Consider the following 20,954-nt stretch of genomic DNA (forward strand, 5'->3'; position numbering starts at 1 on the left):
TTGTTTCTGAATTAATTTTTTAAATCAAAAGATATGATTAAAGCAGGCTAAAACAACCTGTCTGTAGCTACATGGAAAACCATAAGCTATAAATTTTAATAAAGCAAACTTGTTTCATTTTGGACAGCCTCTACCTAAAACATGCAATTTCACATCCAGATTGTTTTATTTTTAAGGAAAACAAAACAAATATCAGCAGTAGAGAAGCTCAGTCTGCAAAAAGCTCTGGTAAATGTAGAAACTTCAGTTTCCAGTGTTGCAGTCCATTAGCTTTCATGACTGTGAGCACTCAAGGAAACAAGGATGATCATAGCCTTAGACATTCACCTGGTTAACATCTTATTTTCAAATGCAAATATGTCTGTTCAGGGACTGGAAATTAAAATCTCCATCAATTTCATTTTGATTATGTTAAGAGTTATAAGTCTAATTGTTTTGAAACAAGAAAAGAAAGAGATACAAGAAGATGTGGCAAGTACTATTATAGCATTTAGTCATTTAGTATCAGTGTAAAAGGAAAATCAAGATGTTCTTTTGTTTGGCTTGACAGCAGCATTTTGTTACTTGCTTACCACAGTAGACACTCTGTCCTACTCCGATGATTGAAAAATCTTAATATGAATTTAATGCTGTAGTTTTACGACTGAACTAAAAACCCCACAAATTTTCAAATTTTAACCACACCTACAATTGGGATGAGAGTTTCAGAATATATCAAGCATCCCCAAGCAAATCTAACCATTTTGTCCACATCTCCTTGCGGGAATTGGTCTGTTCTGAAGTACTGATGCTTCATTATACACCTATGTAGTAGCTGCTGACAGCTAGATCTGAATTAGAATTAGAGCACTTCACTGTTACAGGAAGTCTGTCTCTTAAGCTGAGCACAGCTGATGAAAATTTCCATTATACTCAAGTAATAATATTACTACCATACATGTGCTCTGTTTCATAGTTCCCAAATCCCTAGTTAGAAACCCCTTACTCCTAAGCTGATCTACACAGAACCTATCATAGGTAAGAAACACAAACCACGTGATCTAATTATGATGCTCAATAAATGTTCTAGTTTTATGCCAGTCCTAATTAATTATACCAGCAGCAATTAAAGTTTATTCAGTAAATAAACCCCCAGCCATAACTCAGCACTGCCATTCAGCTTTCATCTGCTCGTAAGTACTTGTTTCAATACAAGGACATAATATCAGTGTTGCAGATGGCAGAAACAAAAGCGCCCATTACAGACAGTACACAGCCTCCTATGCTTATCACACCTCCTGCAAAATTAAGTTTGAAAATCTACCACTGAATTCCTGGCAGTGGCATGTTATTCCAAGCCCTGTTAACTACAGGCCAAGAATCTACCTATTTCTGACCAAAATACTGCTATAAAAATTGGGGCTGGGTGCAAAAGTGAAACTGAGGGCGGGGGAATGTTTAGAAAGGCTAACTTTGGTAAAGCATTCCAAACATAAGGGATTGTCTATCATTTGATTTTTTGCCAACTGCATTCAAACATGATACAATGCTGAAAATTCTCAAGAAAGATCATAGAAACATCATAGAATAATAAGGAACCTTGCTGTTTGACCACAGTCCACCCATCAAATCCGTATCTCTCCAGTTTGGAGAGAAGGATGTTGTGGGAGCCTGTGCCAAAGACTTTACAGAAGTCCAGATAGACAACATCTGTAGCCCGCTCTTTGCCCACTAATATAGTAACTTTATCATGGAAGGCCACTAGGCTGGTCAGGCAAGACCTGCCTTTGGTGAAGCCAAGATACTTTGTGGTAAATTCCGAAAGTCTCAGTATCAAGACACTTTGAGCCATGCATTCTTGAACAAGTGCCAGTTCTCTTGCACATGAGAATACACTATTATAGAGCTGTACTTTCAAGACAGAATTATAATTTAATGAAATGTAAGATTTCATATTTGTGCAGTGTCTGGCATGACTGCTAACTGCTCACCTCTCGATCTCCTTACAAACGCCATTATGGGAGTTACTCCATGCTTCTACTACTGTCCCGTTTAATACATATTGCTACTTTTATTTTGCTACTCCTAGTGCTGATTTTCCTTTTATTCCATTATAATTTCAGCATTTCCTTCATGGTAAATTCTGAAAGTCTCAGCCTCGACACACTTTGAGCTATGCAAATTAAAAGATAGAAAAGGTAAGAGCTGAACTCAGTTTGAGAGGTAAATTTTAAAAATATTGGAAAGATACTGAAGTTGTAACCTTGGAGATGCCTTTTTTCTAGGCAGTTCAGATCGCCCCCTAGTGTGAAATCACAGGGAATGCTGTCTTACCTTAACTTTTAGGCAGGCACACCTGGCAAATGTAAAGAAAAGGCAATCCTCCATTACTCTGAGCATAGAACCTTGTCCTGTGTCTGTTCTGTCTTCACATGGAACATATAAAATTCACTAAGACCACTTTTCATACTTTTTCTTTACCACTGTCCTGGGCAAAATCTAGAATTATGTGTCTATGTGGACTAATTCCAACCATTTTGTAACAGTTTGAAGGTTATTCCATGACATACAAAGGGTAGTATCTGAAAAACCTCTATAATGAATATTAAAAGTTAAAATTTCATCTTAACCACGTCAAAGCACAAATGTTGTAAATATCCTTCATTTCTCCTTATTTCTCTTTTCTACTTATGAACTTTCATTCAATACTGCAATAAATTTGCTCACAATCCAGTAGTTTTTTAAATGTAATTTTTCTTTGGCCTGACGGATATTTACTCACTGAAACACAGGAGTAAATACCCCTATTGTTTCCTGCAAGTTTCTTATATTTATTCTCCTTTTCTTCAGAGGCATTGCAGATACAGTTCAAGTCCTATGTTCATTTTAGTAACTGAAAATCTCCTCTAAAAATATTTAGATAGTGAAAAAACAACTGAAGATTTTCTTTTTTAACTTCAGGCATTGAAATCCTACACCATATAACACCAACATGAGATTTTCCAAGCTGAAGAGATTAAAAGCTAGAGAATATAGAAATAGAAACTGCCATTTTTATGTACTTCTGTGTTACTAGCGTACCTCTAAAGCATTGCAACCATAAATACCCAAAACCTTTAGTGATTTTACATTCAGGTTATGAACCTGGCCTGCAAATCAAGGTAGGTGATTTCAGTTCCTATTACTTCAGCCAATAAAAAAGGTATTGCTAGTACAGTAGGTTTCTAATACATGTACAATATCTTCTCATTGGTCATACTAAGAATAGGGAAGCATCAGAAGCATTACTAGATGCATTTACTATTTCTACAAGATAGTATCAACCAAATAGAGCAAAAAGGCTTTATGGTATTAATTGCAATACATTGTATGTTTTGGCAAACAGAAATCCTCCTGAAAACATGATGCAACCTTACATGCTGTTTGAGTAGCAACTGATTTTTATACATCGTGCATTATGTTTGTATGGATGTAAGTCACTCCTATTTAGAATACAGAAATTTTAATCTGGCATTATATTTTTGTTATGTTCCTCTTTCTTTTTCTCTGTCACCACACATTATGTATTGAACACTCCCTGGCTCTCAGAAACCACCCAGCAATACTGCGTCCTTTCCTAGAAGACAAACTGCTTATCTATAGGCTAATTGTACAGATGTTGCCAACTTCCAGACTTACAAAGTCTTGATGTGACTGTCTAAAAATTTTACTTATAAAAATATTTACTTTCCCCCAAGATATGTATTTCTTTACCGGGAGAAATTTATTGCCAAAGACTCGAAAACTTAACTGACATACGGAATCAAAACAAATCTTCTTAGAACACTTCCTTCCATGTTTCTTGACAGAATAGTTCTGAACAGGTGCTAAAATATAAATATATAAAATGTAGAAATAATATAATAAATGGCTTTTCAGTTTATAAGAATTTCAGGATTGTACATTAATTGAGGATCTTTTTGCAGATAACTATTTAGAATAGTAGCAAAGTCAATGAAGTGTAAAGACAGACATTATTCACCTTTCACAAATCAGCATTTTTGTATTCTAAAATAGACTGAGTACTTACAAACAAAACCCCTAATAAACCCCCAAAACCTCACATTCCACAATGTGAAATCCCTCATACAAATTATCTTCTTTTTAAAACTCACCAATACATTTCAATAAAATCTCAGCATTTTGCACCATCTTCTTCACACTTCATAAAATACACTTATAAATAAAATTAGTTTCAAAATAACTTTCTTTTAAAAGTAGCACTTCATCCCATATCACAAGTGTCAAAATTTCTTTTTCTATAAATCACATTTGGTCAAAATAAGGACACTTCAATTGTTTTAGTTACCAGTATATTTGCTGTTCAGAATACACTGACTGTTCCCAGTTAAACACTTATAAAAATATTAACCCAATCTATTCAACCCTTTCTTTTCCACAGACTATTAGAAATACAAGGAAAATAAACCAAATCTAGTACAGCTGACAGCTTCCAGGCATCATACCTTTTGGTCTATGGAGAATATGCAAGAGCCTTAATAAAGACAATATCTTTTTACAATCATGCTTTTGTAAACAAGTACTTCTAAGTTTTTCTGCAAAGTCTGCTTCAAGAACTATGAAGGTAACTAGTAAAAAAATAAAAAATATTAAAAGTTATATGCTTTCCCTCTATTGACCTTCCCTGGAAATGTTCTAGTTTTCTGATAAAGATGCTTGTTTGCTAATAAAATTAGAGATACCCAGCTCATTTCACGTGTGCACCATAAAATAGCACAACATGATTTTAAATTCTTGCTGCTACAGTTTCAAGCTCCTTGTTAAAGTGACGGCCAGTACCTTCTCCCCAGAGGAGCAATTGCTTATGGCCAAAGTTGCAGACAAAGATAATGAGAAATAAAAAGACTTCTTAAGACTATGATAGTTAAAAGCTTATAGAGAGGAACAGGAAAGTACATTTACAAGGCAAAAAGTGAGTGGAACAAAGAGGCAAAGTTGGAGCTAAGGGAACCATTTACTTCCCTTACTATTGCTGTGTTAGGAAAAGCTATAAATAAGGTTGAAAAAGTCATAGGCAGGGACTGTGCTTTCATACCATTGCAGCAGTAAGGCCTCACAGAGCTTCTCAAAGTGTGATTCACATCGTTCTTCCTGGTTATTCATGGATAACTCACTTTTCTCCTTATTAAACTGCATTACAGGGAGGTAAACTACATTTGCCATTTTCCTATGAATATTTCTTCCATAAAAAACTGCACTGAAGCTCTTACAGAGACTGCACAATAATGAACAGAGAGAAGTCCATGAAATAATTTCTCCATTACAATGTAGGCCTTAATGCAGAAAGAAATTAAGAACTTAATTTTGTATGGGAAACAGTGATACTCTGAAATCGAAGGTTAAAGCACTGAACTGTGACTTGGAAGACACGAATTTAATTTCTGGATCTTCCACTTAAGCAACCTTGCAGGAATTACTTCACAGGAGGATAATACCTTGTAGGACTGTTGGGGAGATAGCAGGATAGTTAGACCCATATGCAAATACACAGATATATACTCCTACTCAGTCTTTACTGTACATTAGATCTAAATTAAACCTGCACTGCCCACTGCAGCCTGACACTCATCACACCCTGACTTGGCTTTTGAGTTTCCATCCTATGCTTGCAGCTGAGGCTGCAGGTATCCATGTTTCTGAGAGCTGCTCAAGCCCAGGCTGCCGGCTTGTATCTCATCCAGCTGTGCCTGAAGTGGCACCAGGGTCTCTGGAGAAAGGACCTTAGCGCCAGTCTGGGTGCCTGCCATCAGCCACACATGATTCTACCAGGACAGAGACAGAGCTGGGACAATAGGCCAGACAAAGGATATTCGTCTCATCCCATTATAGGTGCTGTTAGGTGTACCCAGCACACTGAGGTTTTAGGATTATTTGTCACTTGTTCTTTGTCAGAATGTTAACGACTTCATTTATTTGCAGTGTAAATACACCTTTATACTTCTCATTAAGGTCAGGGAAATGACTTTTCACTCCTGAGGTAAAAAAAAAATGGCATTAATGCAAGCATTTCTGAAAGGAAATTAACCAAAGTTTCCTACATTGTAAAGACAGGTATAACAAATTTATTATTAGTATTCATTTAAATCTACATTTGACCATCTCATGCATTAGCTCCTTTTAAAAAAAAAAAAAAAAGAAAAAGAGGCAGAATATTTCAGCACACACAAAAATCCAATCCTGCAACTACACTGTATACACTTATTTGGCAGACATTAAAATTAATAGCACATACATCTAAAGGTATTATTAGATACATATAATTAAAACATGTTCATACATGTCTTTTGTGTATTTCTATATATAATTAAATCACAGAATACTTGAGGTTGAAAAGGACCTCTGGAGGTCATCTGGCCCAGTCTCTCTGCTCAGGCAGAGTTACATATAGCCAGCTGCCCAGACCTTGTTCAGATGGCTTCTGAGTATCTCCAGTGATGGAGACACATCTCTGGGTCACCTGTGCCAGCTCAGCCACCCTCAAAGTGAAAAAGCATTTCCTAACATTCACAGGGAACCTCCTGTACTTCAGTTTGCGCCTATTGTCTCTGGTCCTGTCACTGGGCACTGCGGAAAGTAGCCTGGATCCATCTTTTTTCTACCCTTCCTTCAGATACTTGCACACATTCATTGATGAGATCACCCCTGTGACTTCTTTCCTCCAGGCTAAACAGCCCCAGCTCTCTCAGCCTTTTGTCATAGGAGCGATGCTCCAATCCATCATCTCTGTGGCCCTTTGCTGGACTCACTCTAGTATGCCTCTTGTACTAGGGAGACCAGGACTGGACCCAGCAATCCAGGGGTGGCTTCATCAACTGCTGAGTAGAAGGGAAGGATGATCTCCCCTTGGCCTCCTGGAAGCACTCCTCCTAATGCAGCCCCAGATACCATTCACCTTCTTTGCCACAAAAGGCCCCCAGGTCCTTTCCCAAGAAGTTGCTTTCCAGCTGGGTGATCCATAGCTTGTATTGGTGGTGCATGGGGTTATTCCCTGACAGATGCAGGACTTAACAATTCCCCTTGTTAAAGTTTATGAAGTTGCTGTAGTTCCATTTCTCCAGCCAACAGACAGCACCATGACCCTCTGAGTGTCACCCGTTCCTCCCAGTCTGGTATTACATGCAAACTTGCTGAAGGTATGTTATGCCCCATGACTCAGACCACCAATGAAGAGCTTAAGCAGGGTTGGACCCAGTACTGACCCCTGGGATAGACTGCTAGTTAGTGGTCTCCAACTGGACTTTATGGCACTGATTACCACTCTCTGCACCCGGCCATTCAGCCAGTTTCAGTACACCTCACAGTCTGTAAATAAAACTCATACCTAGTTAGTAGGGGACAGAGTATTTTTATATGCATGTGAGACTCACTTTCTTCCTTTTGGGGCTCAGTGTTACATACACAAGTTGAAGAAGTAATTAAGGCTTTAGCTTTTGAAGAACAGTAACAGAAAAGGGATACTTGCAGTTCTAATAAGATCAATTCTTTATATAATAAGTTTTGAAAGGTTCAATATTATTATTTGCTTACAGAATTACAAGGACATAAATGGGTTTTAATGGCATGCCTTCCTGAAAGACAGAAAGGAGCTCTTTTGTCTCAGCCAAATAATATAAATGTTTTGAAACTGCTACCATGAAAGATCACCTGCTGGGATGGTTAGCCCCAGGGAAAGACATGCGTCTCAGGGTCCAAGGGCAGTTTTATAAGGAAACGAAATTCCAGTCTGGAGCTAAATCTCAGCTGTCAGAGATACAGCTTTGAAATCCAGATTTTAAACCCCCACAAATATCCTTTTAATAGTCATGGACTTGATTCTGAAGCATACACTGAAATGAGTATGATACAAAATGTGAACAGAAAAAACCCAGGTGGCTTCTGAATGACAGAAGCTAGAAGGCAGGGAGGGTCATACTGCCCCAGCAATCTATATGAGGACATGCTCCAAAACCCCCCCCTTCAATATCTGCTATGCTAGAGCTAAATTGTTCAAACTGGCTACAGCATGAGAGGTTGGGAAATGCAGCAGCTACCTTGTACGTCATACTCCTTTAAAAAAGAGGTATAATTTCTGTAGGAAAATCATGCAGCAGCAAATGTTGCTAATGCAAATCTCCAGCTCACTGTAGCTACTCATGCAAGGAATCAGTACATGATGGCACAATTTAAAAGTGTTACTGTTAATGGAAAAATGTAATTTAATAAAAAAAAAATCTTCTTTTAATATCCTAGGGAGGCAAGAAGAGGGTTTAAATAATTAATAAGGATTTCTCTACATCCTTATATTTTTCTTGTTTGACAGAAAATTTCACCACACAAAGTTTGGACCACGGATCCTTTGTTTTGTACCTTGTGTTAAATGAGGACTCAATATGATTCATAGGACTGATCACCTTTTGGTTAATGGACCCTATTTTGCTTGGCATTGTTCAGACACGGAACAAAATGACATTACTTCACCCTTTCTAAGACAACAGAGAGACAGAAACAAATGGACAGAACACAGGAAAAAGGGAGATAACATCCATCAGCATGACAGGCAGCGGTCTCAGCAAACCATCAGAATAACCTGTCAGAACTCTACAGGCATCACAAGAAAATCAAGGGATGACAAGAAAGACTAAGAAAATGTTGCTTTGAGATGTTAATACAGAGCTCTTCCCAAATGAGAAGGGCAAAAAACAACACTACCAAGATGGTTGCTTAAAAATAGTCTGCACTACTTGTGTTGCTTCATTTATACATGACACAAGCTTAACAGCCTGCTCCTCTCACAAACAACTCCACAGAAACAAAAGTTTGGGAATGAAACAGAAAACTGGCATGTATGCCTAAGAGGAGCTAAAACAAGAGTACAGCCCAGATATCAGAATTTGACTGACACAACAAAATATATAGTTTTTCTCACTACTGCCAAATTCACTCTGCCTTACCACCTTACTCTGTAAATGGAAAACTTGAAACTCTCAAGAGGTAATGTAGATAGGTATCATCTCATTTCACAGCAAACTAAAGAGTATAATCTATTTCATAGTAAGTTTCTCATATCAACACTCACAATCAATTATCTTTCCTGCAAAGATTATTCCTCTGTGTGAATGTCTATGTGCATCAGTGTGGACATATGAATTTATATGTTAAGAAGGAGCAAAAGTAGTAGAAGGGAACTAAAGTGGAAAGAGTACAGGGGTTTGCAATACTTTCTGTAGTCTTACCTCCATAACTTCGCACAAGGCACTGTAAGACTAACTTTAATTTCAATCTGTAAGTCTCACATAATCACCAACACAATTTATGTTCTAAGTTAATTTGCATGGTTCCCAAAGAGATAAGTTTTTTAAAATCTTCTCTGGAATCCAGTGATAAAAAATTGGGGAAAACTAGGATAAGAAGATAGGATGATGAATTAGCCCCTACAGAAAAGTTATCTTTTGCTGAGCCCAACAGGAAAACCTTGATAATCACTAAATGTTTTGTATTTGCTTTTCTTATTATCTCCAGCTTCACATTTTTACCGTGCCTGGGCAAGGCATTTGCAATTCTTTATCTTTTCCTTTTACAAAATATCAAATGAGGATAAAGGATTTGGGAACATCAGGTTTCATGAACACAAGAATAATATACATTTTCTATTTCTGCAGGTACCCTTCTCCTAAGTAAAGCATACATTTAAAATATTAGGCCATACACTTTACAAATTCTACCCACAATCAAAAGTGGCATTTTGACAGCAATTACAATACACGATAAACATCAAACAAGCTTTGAATGGAGAATTGTAACCTCTGGTTGTGAGGCATGGGAAGGAGGAGGAGGAGGAGGAGGAGGAGAAGACTTAAAGTAACAAAAAGCAAGGTGAAGCCTTTACTTGTCATTCAGCACAAGTTAATGGGTATTATAAAAGGTCATCATTAAATTGCAAATAGCCAGTATTTTCACAACACTAATCATCTGATCTGAAATTTAAACAAGAGAAATAGTTCTATCTTCTATCTACAAAACCCATTACATTCTATGCTAAACATACTATTGTACTAATCTGAAACTCTAATGCCATTACTGCTAATGTTTCTGCCCCATCTTAGATAAGTATCTTTAAAACAATACATGACATTTTCCAGTTTTCCAACACTGTACTATTATTAATGCACTGAATACTGTCTGCATGGGCATCATTCTCTTCCCAGGTGAAGACAATGTAACCCACAACAATGTAATACTGCATATGGTCATTGTAGAAGCACCTTTCATGGAAAGCAATGCAAACCCCTTGGGGCTATGTGAAAGATGCAGACAGCAGGTGAGGAGAAAGGGAACAGTAAACAAACAAGACTAGAAAGATCATTTAGTCATTATAGATCTTCCAGTGACTCTTGTAGGCAGCATAAGATTTACCAGGATATTTAAAAGGACACTGGAGAAATGTGAGCTTAATGCAGAGGAAGAATGCCTGTGTGATGATCTGAAAAGTAGGAAACATGCATCTTAGTAGAAAAAAAAACATTTCCCAAAGGATCTGTTTTCCCCCTCTGCAAAAAAGATTTTCAATTAATACTCATTAAAGTCTGAAGCACTAATCTACATCAGCTTTTTGGCATGGAAAAACTGGGAATCTGGATTTGCAGGAACTCCAGTTTCTAGAGCAATGTAAAGGAACCTTATAACATACGTACTACATACATATATAGTGTATACAGTATCACAGTATGCTAGAGATTGGAAGGGACCTCGAAAGATCATCTAGTCCAATCCACCTGCTGGAGCAGGAACACCTAGATAATGTTACACAGGAATGTGTCCAGGCGGGTTTTGAATGTCTCCAGAGAAGGAGACTCCACAACCTCCCTGGGCAGCCTGTTCTAGTGCTCTGTTACCCTCACTGAGAAGAAGTTTCTTCTCAAGTTTAAGTGGAACCTCTTGTGTTCCAGTTTGTATCCATTACCCCTTGTCCTATCATTGTTTGCCATGGAGTAGAGCCTGGCTCCATCCTCGTGACACTCCCCCTTTATATATTTATATACACTAATAAGGTCACCCCTCAGTCTCTTCTCCAAACTATAGAGACCCAGCTCCCTCAGTCTTTCCTCATAAGGGAGATGCTCCACTCCCTTCATCATCTTCGTTGCCCTGTGCTGGACTCTCTCCAGCAGCTCCCTGTCCTTCTTGAACTGAAGGGCCCAGAACTGGACACAATATTCCAGATGCGGTCTCACCAGGGCAGAGTAGAGGGGAAGGAGGACCTCTCTCAACCTACTAACCACCCCCCTTCTAATACACCCCAGGATGCCATTGGCCTTCTTAGCCACAAGGGCACAGTGTTGGCTCATGGGCATCCTGTCGTCCACTAGGACCCCCAGGTCCCTCTCCCCTATATAGTAATATATACACACAAGCCAAATTTTGTTTTGTATTTCTTATACACTAGTTCTGGTAAGAAAAAACCTAAATAATTTAAAAAAACAAAAACCAAACATTTTTTCTCAAGTCAATAGAATGTTTTCTATCTATGCTATGAACTACAAGAAAATTATCATCTAGTGGATAATGATTTCCACCTTCTGTCTGTAAAATAATCAAATAGACAACCACAATCACTATATATACATTTAGTGAAAGTTCAGAATTTCTTTAAATGGGCCATTTTTATTTTATTCCCTATACAGAGAATTTAATCTAAGTCATTCTGCTCTGAAAAATCTTGATTTATGCATTTAATAACCTCTTGGACTTCCAAGGAAAGCGAGCTTCAGGACTGAAAAGCGGCTATGTCAAACTAAAAATGATAACCCAAGCTCTGTGTGCATTAACTGTTTGCCATGAGATTGCATTCTATAGCATCTCATAAGGTATGTGCTCCATTTGAAGCTCTTCTAAAAAAAAATAATAATATTTACAACTTCTCTCCCCTCTCTGAATTTTTAGCTGCTTACAGCTAACAGAGTGCTAGAAGTAGCCCTTTCTTCAGCAGAGATCTGTTTTCTGGAAACACATGGGAACCTCAGTACTTCCAAGTCTGTTATTCCTCTGTCAAATTTGTCTGAAATTGGGAAGTGTGTTAAAAACAAAAACAACAAAAAAAAACCCAAAACAAATAAACAAACACATCAATAGACAACATGCTGCCAGAAAAAAAAGCCTACCTTTAGCCAACCAGGCTACAACACAGCCTTTAGCATTAATAAGAGAAATAAGTGTCCTTTTCAATCACTTTAAAAAGATTGATTTTAAGTACTGGCATTTAGATAGGACAAATCTTTGTGAATTGAAATAACTAAATTTTAAATGTCCTTCCCCACCCCCCCACCCCCCGACATGCTTAAACATGTAGAAACTACAACTCATCATTTACACAAAAAGATTTTTAAGCAAATGAAAAGTTCACGTTTTTTTCAGGAAGGCTGTCCTGGGTTCAGCAGTAGCAGTCATTTTTCTCCTTCTTAGTAGCTGGTGCAGTGCTGTGGTTTTGACTTTCGGCCTGGGAACAGCACTGATAACACTGATGTTTTTAGTTATTGCTCAGTAATGTTTACTCTGACCAAGGACTTTGTGAGTCTCATGCTCTGCCAGGGAGGAGGGGAAGCCGGGAGGAAGCAGAAACAGGACACCTGACCCAAACTGACCAAAGGGGTATTCCATACCACAGCACGTCATGCCCAGTATATAAACTGGGGGCAGTTACACGGAAGGGTTAGATCACTGCTCAGTTGGGCTGGGTATTGGTCAGCAGATGGTGAGCAGTTGTGTTCTCTTCCCTTGTTACTTCCCTCACCATTATCATTACTGGTGGTAGCAGCAGTGGTTTGTGTTATACCTTGGTTACTGGACTGTTCTTATTTCAACTCATGGAAGTTACATTCTTTCGATTCTCCTCCCCATCCCTCCGGGCGTGGGGTAGGGGAAGGAGGCGAATGAGACAGAGACTGAGTGGTTTCATTTACAGCTGGGCGTAAACCACTACAAAGGCGTTACAATTCTTTTGGTTTTTACATGCTTTTATATTCTTACATATTTAAAATTAGCATTTCTGTTCATTCTAAAGCACCATCCCAGGCCCTCACTTGGTTTAAAGCATTATCTTTACATGCAGGTCAACTTCATATTGCCAGTATATGAAATTAAATATCTATTGGGGGGGTGGGGTGGGGTGTTCAGCTGAGTTGCTGTTTCTCCAAGCACGTTCTAAAGTAGTTTCAAATAAGTTGAAAGACATTCAATTTATTTTCATTCCAGTAAATTGCTTTCTCAAGTGGCATTGTATCCTTAAGGTGTGATATCCAGTTACTAATTGTAGGAAATATTTAGAATTCCCCAGCACATAATAGTGTCTCTTCAGCAGTAACTAGAAGCACTAGATATAAGGATCTAGAATACAGCTTTCAGTAAGATATAAAAATATCATTCAAGAAGGGTACAGAAAACAAAGCATACATAAAGATGTATAATATTTATCTGTTATTCAAGTGTAAGATAAAGGGAAAATTAAGGTAGAGATGTCCTTTCTTGACTAGCTTATGAGCTTCTACTACTCTGAATTACATATTTTATAGTTTAACATTCACAAGTATTTTGCAACAACATTCCAAAGTAATTTGCAGCTTAAACCTGACTTCCTACTGCAGGTAAAGTCAAACTTTCAACAAGGCAAACAGGAAGATGAAAGTGATAACTTTAGACTTGCCCCTCTGCAGCCTGTCATGCATATAAATCTTGTGATGATGCAGCCTGTAAAGGTTACATTTCAATTGTTATTCCACCTGATCTACTGAAAATCTTGCCAAGTGTGGAAGTGTCTTCCTCCTCCTCTAGATTGTTTTGTTTTGCTTTTTAAACCAAAACAATACAGCACACCATTCTTGCACCTTCTGCTCTTCAAACAAGCCTAATAAGCCACTAATATGAGTGGATTTACTACGGACACCTCAGAGCAGCAGCAGACAGACACCAGTTGAAAGCTTTCATTCCTGATCGTACCAGTATGACTATTCAGTACAGGAGACAATTACTCAAAGTACTATTCCCTTACTAATATAGGATAGGTATTAGCCAGACAGAAAACCAGATTTGAGCACCTGAGGGTCTAAGCAGAAGCCTGCCCAGCCAGGGCAAAACTCAAAGCAGTGCAGTGGATATTTATTACAGATACCTAAAGGATTTGTGATCTTTGCGATGTAATTATTATATGTGTATTATCAATGTTTCCCTTTTCACAGACAAGACTTCCCTTACATCCACACCAGCATGTTGTAATTTGTGCCCTCAGCTCTGATTTTACATACTGTTTCTATGGTGTACTACTCTCATCCCAACATCGACTTTTTTTTAACAAGCGAGTTGATTGTCAAGATCTTAATCTGCATTAGAATTACATTGCCCAAGTTTTTAAGCATTTAAAACATAACTACATTCAATTATGCTTCTTGGATGCAATGAGAAATTATACTTCCAAAATTAAGTGGAGGAATACAGTTCGTTCTTCAGGGAGATACCTTCAGGAGTATTCGACTAGCAGTCTGAGTACAGCAACAAGCATTAAGCTACTTAAAGTTCGTTCAAATTACTAAGGTATTGATTATGAAATCAATTAAAATATATTCACACACAGACAACTCGTCTGAACTGTCTGAACTTTGCTACTAGCTTTAACATGGGGGGAGTGTTAATATCGTTATGTTTATTCTTCCTCAGCTGCAGCCAGCAAGCCCTGAAATGTCACTGCTTACAGGCTATTTGCACGCTCAAACTAATCTAAATCTAAACTCTTCTTATTTTTGACCCAAGGGAATAAACTGCAACCAAATACAAATTGCAAAAACATTCAGCACCATAATTCACAGTTTCCAGGAACCTGAGTTCACAGTCATCTCTGTTTCCCGTTTTCAGAACTGCTAACCAAATCCCACCCTTCTTACATAAAAAATGAATCTGAATTTGAACAGTTCTGCCCAGGTGTTTTACTCTATTTACGCTGCCACTAAATTTCATGACTTTTGCCATTTTCACATTCTTCAGAGAGAGTGCCCCCATGACTGCTGTCTGTAGGTTTTTTCAGAAGTTTACTTAAAGCAGATGCTTCTCAATGACCTGTTGAAAAATAAAACTCATCATGTATGTAACACTTAAATTAATGTACTGTTAATGGTTCCTACCAGCTCACTGCAAAGTCATGCACTTTTAAAACGCTGCTCAGTTTATACTCTCCATATTTCAGGCACTGAGTGTACTCTTTAGGATGCATGTGTGTGGTCACTTGAATATCAATAGGAACATCCTGGGGAAAAAAAAAGGAAAAACATTATTAGTTCTCAGAAATGCTCCGTAAGTTAAAATAAAGTACTACTGTTTATGGTACTATTTTGAAAATACAATTTTGTCTTATTTTTCCACTGTCTCCTCTATTCCATTTTTATAATTTTTTTTTAAATCACTGTTGTCCTGTTTTTATTAATTTTGGTACATACTGTTAAAGCTGAGTGCAGGTGTAACTGGGAGACTGGACTCTAGTGAACAGCTAAATACCATGATATTTTGTTAGTTTGTTCTTTTAAAACTATATGCTTACAAATTAATTTCTGGACATTTATATCAATCTAACATTGCCCTAGAAAGAGATTAAGCATCACTACTAATCCTTACCTGCAGTCAAGACAAACCAAAAAGCCCCCAAAACCCAAAAAACCCCAACACTTATATAGTTTAGCGTAACAGCAATAGGAAAAGAAGCAACTCTATACTGTAGATATGGTGAAGAAAAGTAAAATATAGCAAATAAAATTTTGCATTTATAAGAAAGTTTGAGTAATAATATGGGTATGACAAAAAATTGGCCTGCTACTTTAATTGTTAATGTCAGATAGGTACCTGCTACTGGAAGAAAAGATGATGTTTAAAAAGGAAGGTTGTTGTTAGTATGAAATCTCCTATATTAAATTCAGGATAATCTCAGTTTTTAAATAAGTATTCGGTGGAAGATAGTCAGAATTTAAAGTCAAAATTCAGGTAAATGAATTATTTTTCCCCAAAACAGAAGCGTTTTAAGATTGTTTAACAGGGTTTAAAACTACCAACTGAAGATGCAGTATCTACCCTGCGCTGGACCATCTCACTGTTAAACAATAATTCAGGAGGTCTCAGTCTTTGGAATCTGTGGCTTCAGGAACAAACAGGAAAGCTAATTCTGTAATTTAAACAAAACGAATCATACAGTAGACACAAATTTAGAATTAACTCTGAAGATAATTTTAGGTGGAATAGGACATATTAAGAGTATGCTATAGAGACATCTCTCAAGAAGCGACAATCATCAAGAAAAACACCCTCATCATCAGATAATGGAAAGCAGAATCAGATACCGATTGCAGAGGATTGCACAGCAAAGATTCATGGATAAAGTAATTAAGATCCACTGCAGGACTGGATTCCCAAAAGATCCAAATGTATTTACTGAGCAGATAAGAGAAAGCAAAAATACTGAACACCAAGATACCTGTGAAACGTTAGCCCAGTTTTCTTGAGCTCCAGCAGTTAACCTAGAGGGATAAGAGCCACAGAATTGTTGGACTGTACCATCTTAGCAGAAAAAAAATATGCTTGCCTGGACACAGCAGAAACATTCTTGCTATTTATCAAGAACCCTACTGTAATCTTGATATTCAGCATTCATGCCATCAGACAGGGGGCTGACCTCAAACTGACCTCAACTCAGACTTGATCAGAATTGAGTTTTCAGGCTCTTCAACAAAAAGAAGAGATTTTCTGGAGCCAGGATTGACTTTGCCAGATAAGGGGCAGAAGGGTCTGCAACATGGGCAGCGTGAGAAGGATTCTGGATGGAAGGGAACACACACATCAGCTTCCCCAAAGAAGGAACTGGGAAATTATTGAGCATGGGCCCCAGAAATAAACTGGCCCTGAATTAGAGAAAAGATTCTTCATAATGACATTCAAGTCAAAGAAAAATACTTCAGAGCACTTCCAAATAGCTATTTGGACACCGTAATCTGCACTTATAATTTACAATCAGCTTGAAATTACTGCCCAGGATTCTAGGCAGATAAATGACATACAATAGTATTCAAAACTCATAACATTACTTCAGAAAGCTCAGCACCACTGAAGGGTTGATACTACATCTCGATACAGAACATAGGGGTTTTTGTCAGTATCTGCACGTCAAGCTATTAACAACATTTAAGCATCAAGTTATTATTAATGGTTAAATATGTGCTTTAAAACAACAAATAGATCGTCCAGACCCCCCCGAAACCCCCTGTTACTATGGCAATAAAGCTAAACTGACAGAATTTAATGCATGTATTTTTAGTACTGGACACAGAGTAAGTCTCTGACATATCACAGGTCACTGTACAGTCCAAACAGAAGCAGATCAAAGTTAGAGATGACAACTATCCAGTCCACTTGGTCTCACCCACACACAGTTAACGTTTCCCAAAAAGGATATCATACAAGTATGATCAAGTAGTATTAAGTTGAGGACACCTGAGTCTGTGCTAGCTTTGCAATCTGCTCCAGTGACATTCACTGAAAAGCTGAAAAATCTCCCTTGTAGTTTCAAGAGTAAATTACAGTTGCTTAGTACAATGTAGTAGTTCAGGTGCAAAGACAAGGAGGAGAAAGCTTCCAAGGTACACCAGAAGCTGTATCATAGCATGGGGCTGAATTACAGAGAAAGAAGCTTAAAAGCTTGCAAGAAGCCTCAAGTCAAAAACTGGGTAAGATAAATGGCATATTACTATCATCAAAAACTGGACTTGAATTGGGAATGAAGGTTTTTGTGAGATTACTAGCATGGGCTATTTTCCATTTTTCTATTGGCCTATTTTTTTTCTACTACTATTTTGCATGAAGAAGTGCACTACAAGGCAGATCTTCCATAGTCTTAAAAAACTTTTCTTGCAAGTATAATGCTGATAAGCCAAAATACAGATCTACATAGAGTAAATCCTGGCAGCCTCTATTTCAATCAGTGTGATCTAAAATATTTCCTAAGATTAGTCGGCAGACATGGAGATTTATTGCTAACTCTAATTAACCCAGCTAAATGGCTTTATTAAAAATAGATTGTCAAAGAATGTAAAGAGGGTAACTGTGCACATTATATTTTAAGGACTACACTAGTCATTACAAAACCACTTACGAAGACAATACAGTTTCCTGATGACTTAGCTGATCATTCATGTTTGCCACAATTTCAGGACATCCTGCTGTGAGAAGCTTTAAAGGAAAGCTGAAATTACGTACTCTTTAAAATGCCCATCAACCACTAAGATTAAGAATGGAATAAAATCAATGTATTTTAAGCTGAAAAACATACACACACAGCAGGGATAACCACTAACTTTTTTCTATAATCTGTTTGCACTTAACTTGACGGTAGCCATCCCATTAATTTGTAGGAGTGAGCACACAGCAAATTTCAGAACTACAGACTAACAAAAGAGTATCCTATTGTCTCCCATTTCAAAAGTTCTCTACACTGCATGTTCTAGAAAGATACTAGTAATCAGAATCAAAATTTTTAAATTATTAAGAAAATAATTAAGCTAATGATGTAATGACCAGTGCACATTTGGAAGACATGGAAGATAGTTTTCAGTGCACTATGGCTTCAATCACATACACAGCCTAACAAGACCATTATAAAATCTAATTTTTCATTTATTTGGTTTACTTGATTATTAAAAAGTAAGACTGGGTCTGATGGAAGCTGTAGATGTTCACTGCTTAGTTTTGTTCTGTTTAAACTATATTTGTTTCCCCTTTGAAGCAAAGAGGCTTCATACAGAGTTCTGTTTGCAGGAAACCGTTTCAATATTATTACGCTATGCAAGCATTTTGTAAGCTTTTATAGACATGCAAAACTTTAACTTCAAATTGCTTTAATGATGCTTAGAAATCACATTACCAGAACACAGAACTCAACTTCCATGGAACAGCAGGGACTTAGAATGATGAGTGACATAGGACACTGGTCTCACCTTTCTTCTCCGACAGAATCTGGGCATCATGGAGAGCAGATGATCAAAACCATCCTTTGTCATCTTAACTCAGGTATTAGCAAGACACCTACATCCTGTACTAAGGTGCTAACTAAACATTTACATCTTTAACTAGGTATTTCACATCAATTAGCTGCCTGCCTAAATACAACGTTCTATATTTCCACTTACTAGGAGTACTTCAGGATGTACTAAGAAGCAAACAGAAACCAGGAAAGAAAGTCAGCCTCAAAAGAAAACACTTAAATTCTTAAGATTTCACTGGAAACCTGTGGAAGATAATTGTTAACAGAATAAAAATTCTTCTCTCTCAGATAACATTCTCTCTCAGAGCAGCATTGGAGAGAAAGGTTAACTGTGGGAAAAAAACAATCAAAACCAGAAACAGAATTAGAAAATAAAAAAGTAAAGTACAAATAAGTAAAGACTCAAGATTAATTTCATCCTACATTGTTATTCCAGGAAGGAATAAGATGTCTGTGGCTAAAGTTACGTTTTTATAGTAAAAAATATCAAGTTCTCATTGTGTTTCAGCCATAATATTCCTGCACATTTCTAAATCCAGTTTCAAGAAAAATCCGTAAGTTTTCCAAATTTAAGAGTGATTAAAATGGGTCTGCAGTATTTATTATACAGAGAGTAAAGAGCAAAGAGGTCAAGTAACAGTGAGTATAGGTCCAGTATGTGCCACTGCCTTCATGCAAATCTTAAAAGTTTGATGTGCTCTTTGTCTTACAAAGTTTAATCTTTGAACAATTACAAATTTGATCAACCAGAATTGTAACATAAACCCCACACAATTAACATGCTTTTTGTAAACTGTGCCTTATTCACTTTCTGGAACAAGACCAATTATTAAACATAACCAGACTTACTCATTTCAGATTGAAATAATTCTAGGAAAGCCTAAGCATTCTGAATAGAAGTACCTGGAAGTCTTGCATTCTGCAGTAGAAAAAAAAAGCCCAGATAAAGCTACCAAGGAACTTAGAAGCAATACCAGCTTAAGGTGTTCTCTCACAGTATTTCCAAAACATTATTACTGTATTGATTTATCAAAGCTTCATTGGAACTCTGATTTATGTGAGGAACACCTCAGTATGTAGGTTCTGAGCTCCTCAAAACAAACTACCTATGAAATTACAAAGGTCAATACAGATTTTTTTCTTTTTTTTCTCCCAGATACAAATATTTATCACTGTGAAATAAATGTGGTATCTCTAGCCTAAAAACTTCCTACAATAAAAAAGCTAATATGAAGATAGCTGCCCTCCCCCAACAAATGTTGACAAGTGTCATTATTTAATCCTTTTTCTATTATTTTCAATTGCTAAATCTTAAGGGTAACATAGAATTCATTACACAAGACGAGATCTTGTATAACAAGGCTTTGTGAAACACAGTTACTAAAAACACTGATTGCAAAGCCTGATGCTGCTTCAGCATCAGCAAGGGCAATGTCCATGCCAAAATTCAAGAAACACATGGACTGAGCACTAAGAAGCAAAAGCAGTATATTATGGTTTTGTTCACTCTTGTATCTGCAATCTACCAGACATTTGTACTATGACAAACACAAAAAGCTATAAGCTTCTCTCTTAAATCAGTATAAAAGAGAAAGTAATGCATTTCCTGCCAGTGAAATTAAACATTCTATTTCTTTATTATCAAAGGCAAGGAACATTACTATCAAAAATAGCAGCCTAGAAAGAATCTGTGAAGCAAAACCATCCACATGTCCTCAAGTCACTGGCAATGGTAAAAGCAAATGGTGCATTGTATCTGCCGCAAATGTCTACTACAAATGAAACTACACTATCGTTATCTAGAGTTCCAGGTGTAACATACAATCAGCAACTCATAAAATATTAGCCATGACTCTTAGTAAGTTTATATACAGCA

At 37.2% G+C, this 20,954-nt stretch overlaps 1 protein-coding gene across 1 annotated transcript in view; it reads right to left on the minus strand.

The window, feature by feature from the left end:
* SPAG16 (sperm associated antigen 16) overlaps positions 1-20,954 on the minus strand; it is a 432,785-nt gene that overhangs the window by 344,673 nt on the left and 67,158 nt on the right. Inside the window, exon 10 of the mRNA XM_061458176.1 lies at positions 15,183-15,304. Within this exon, the coding sequence (XP_061314160.1) occupies positions 15,183-15,304 (122 nt within the window). The remainder of the gene's footprint in view (positions 1-15,182; positions 15,305-20,954) is intronic.

This window comes from Pezoporus flaviventris, unplaced genomic scaffold (genome assembly GCF_033815535.1).
Source record: "Pezoporus flaviventris isolate CSIRO_AGI_PZ_B2104156 unplaced genomic scaffold, CSIRO_AGI_Pfla_v1 ptg000001l, whole genome shotgun sequence".
NCBI classification, from domain to species: domain Eukaryota; kingdom Metazoa; phylum Chordata; class Aves; order Psittaciformes; family Psittacidae; genus Pezoporus; species Pezoporus flaviventris.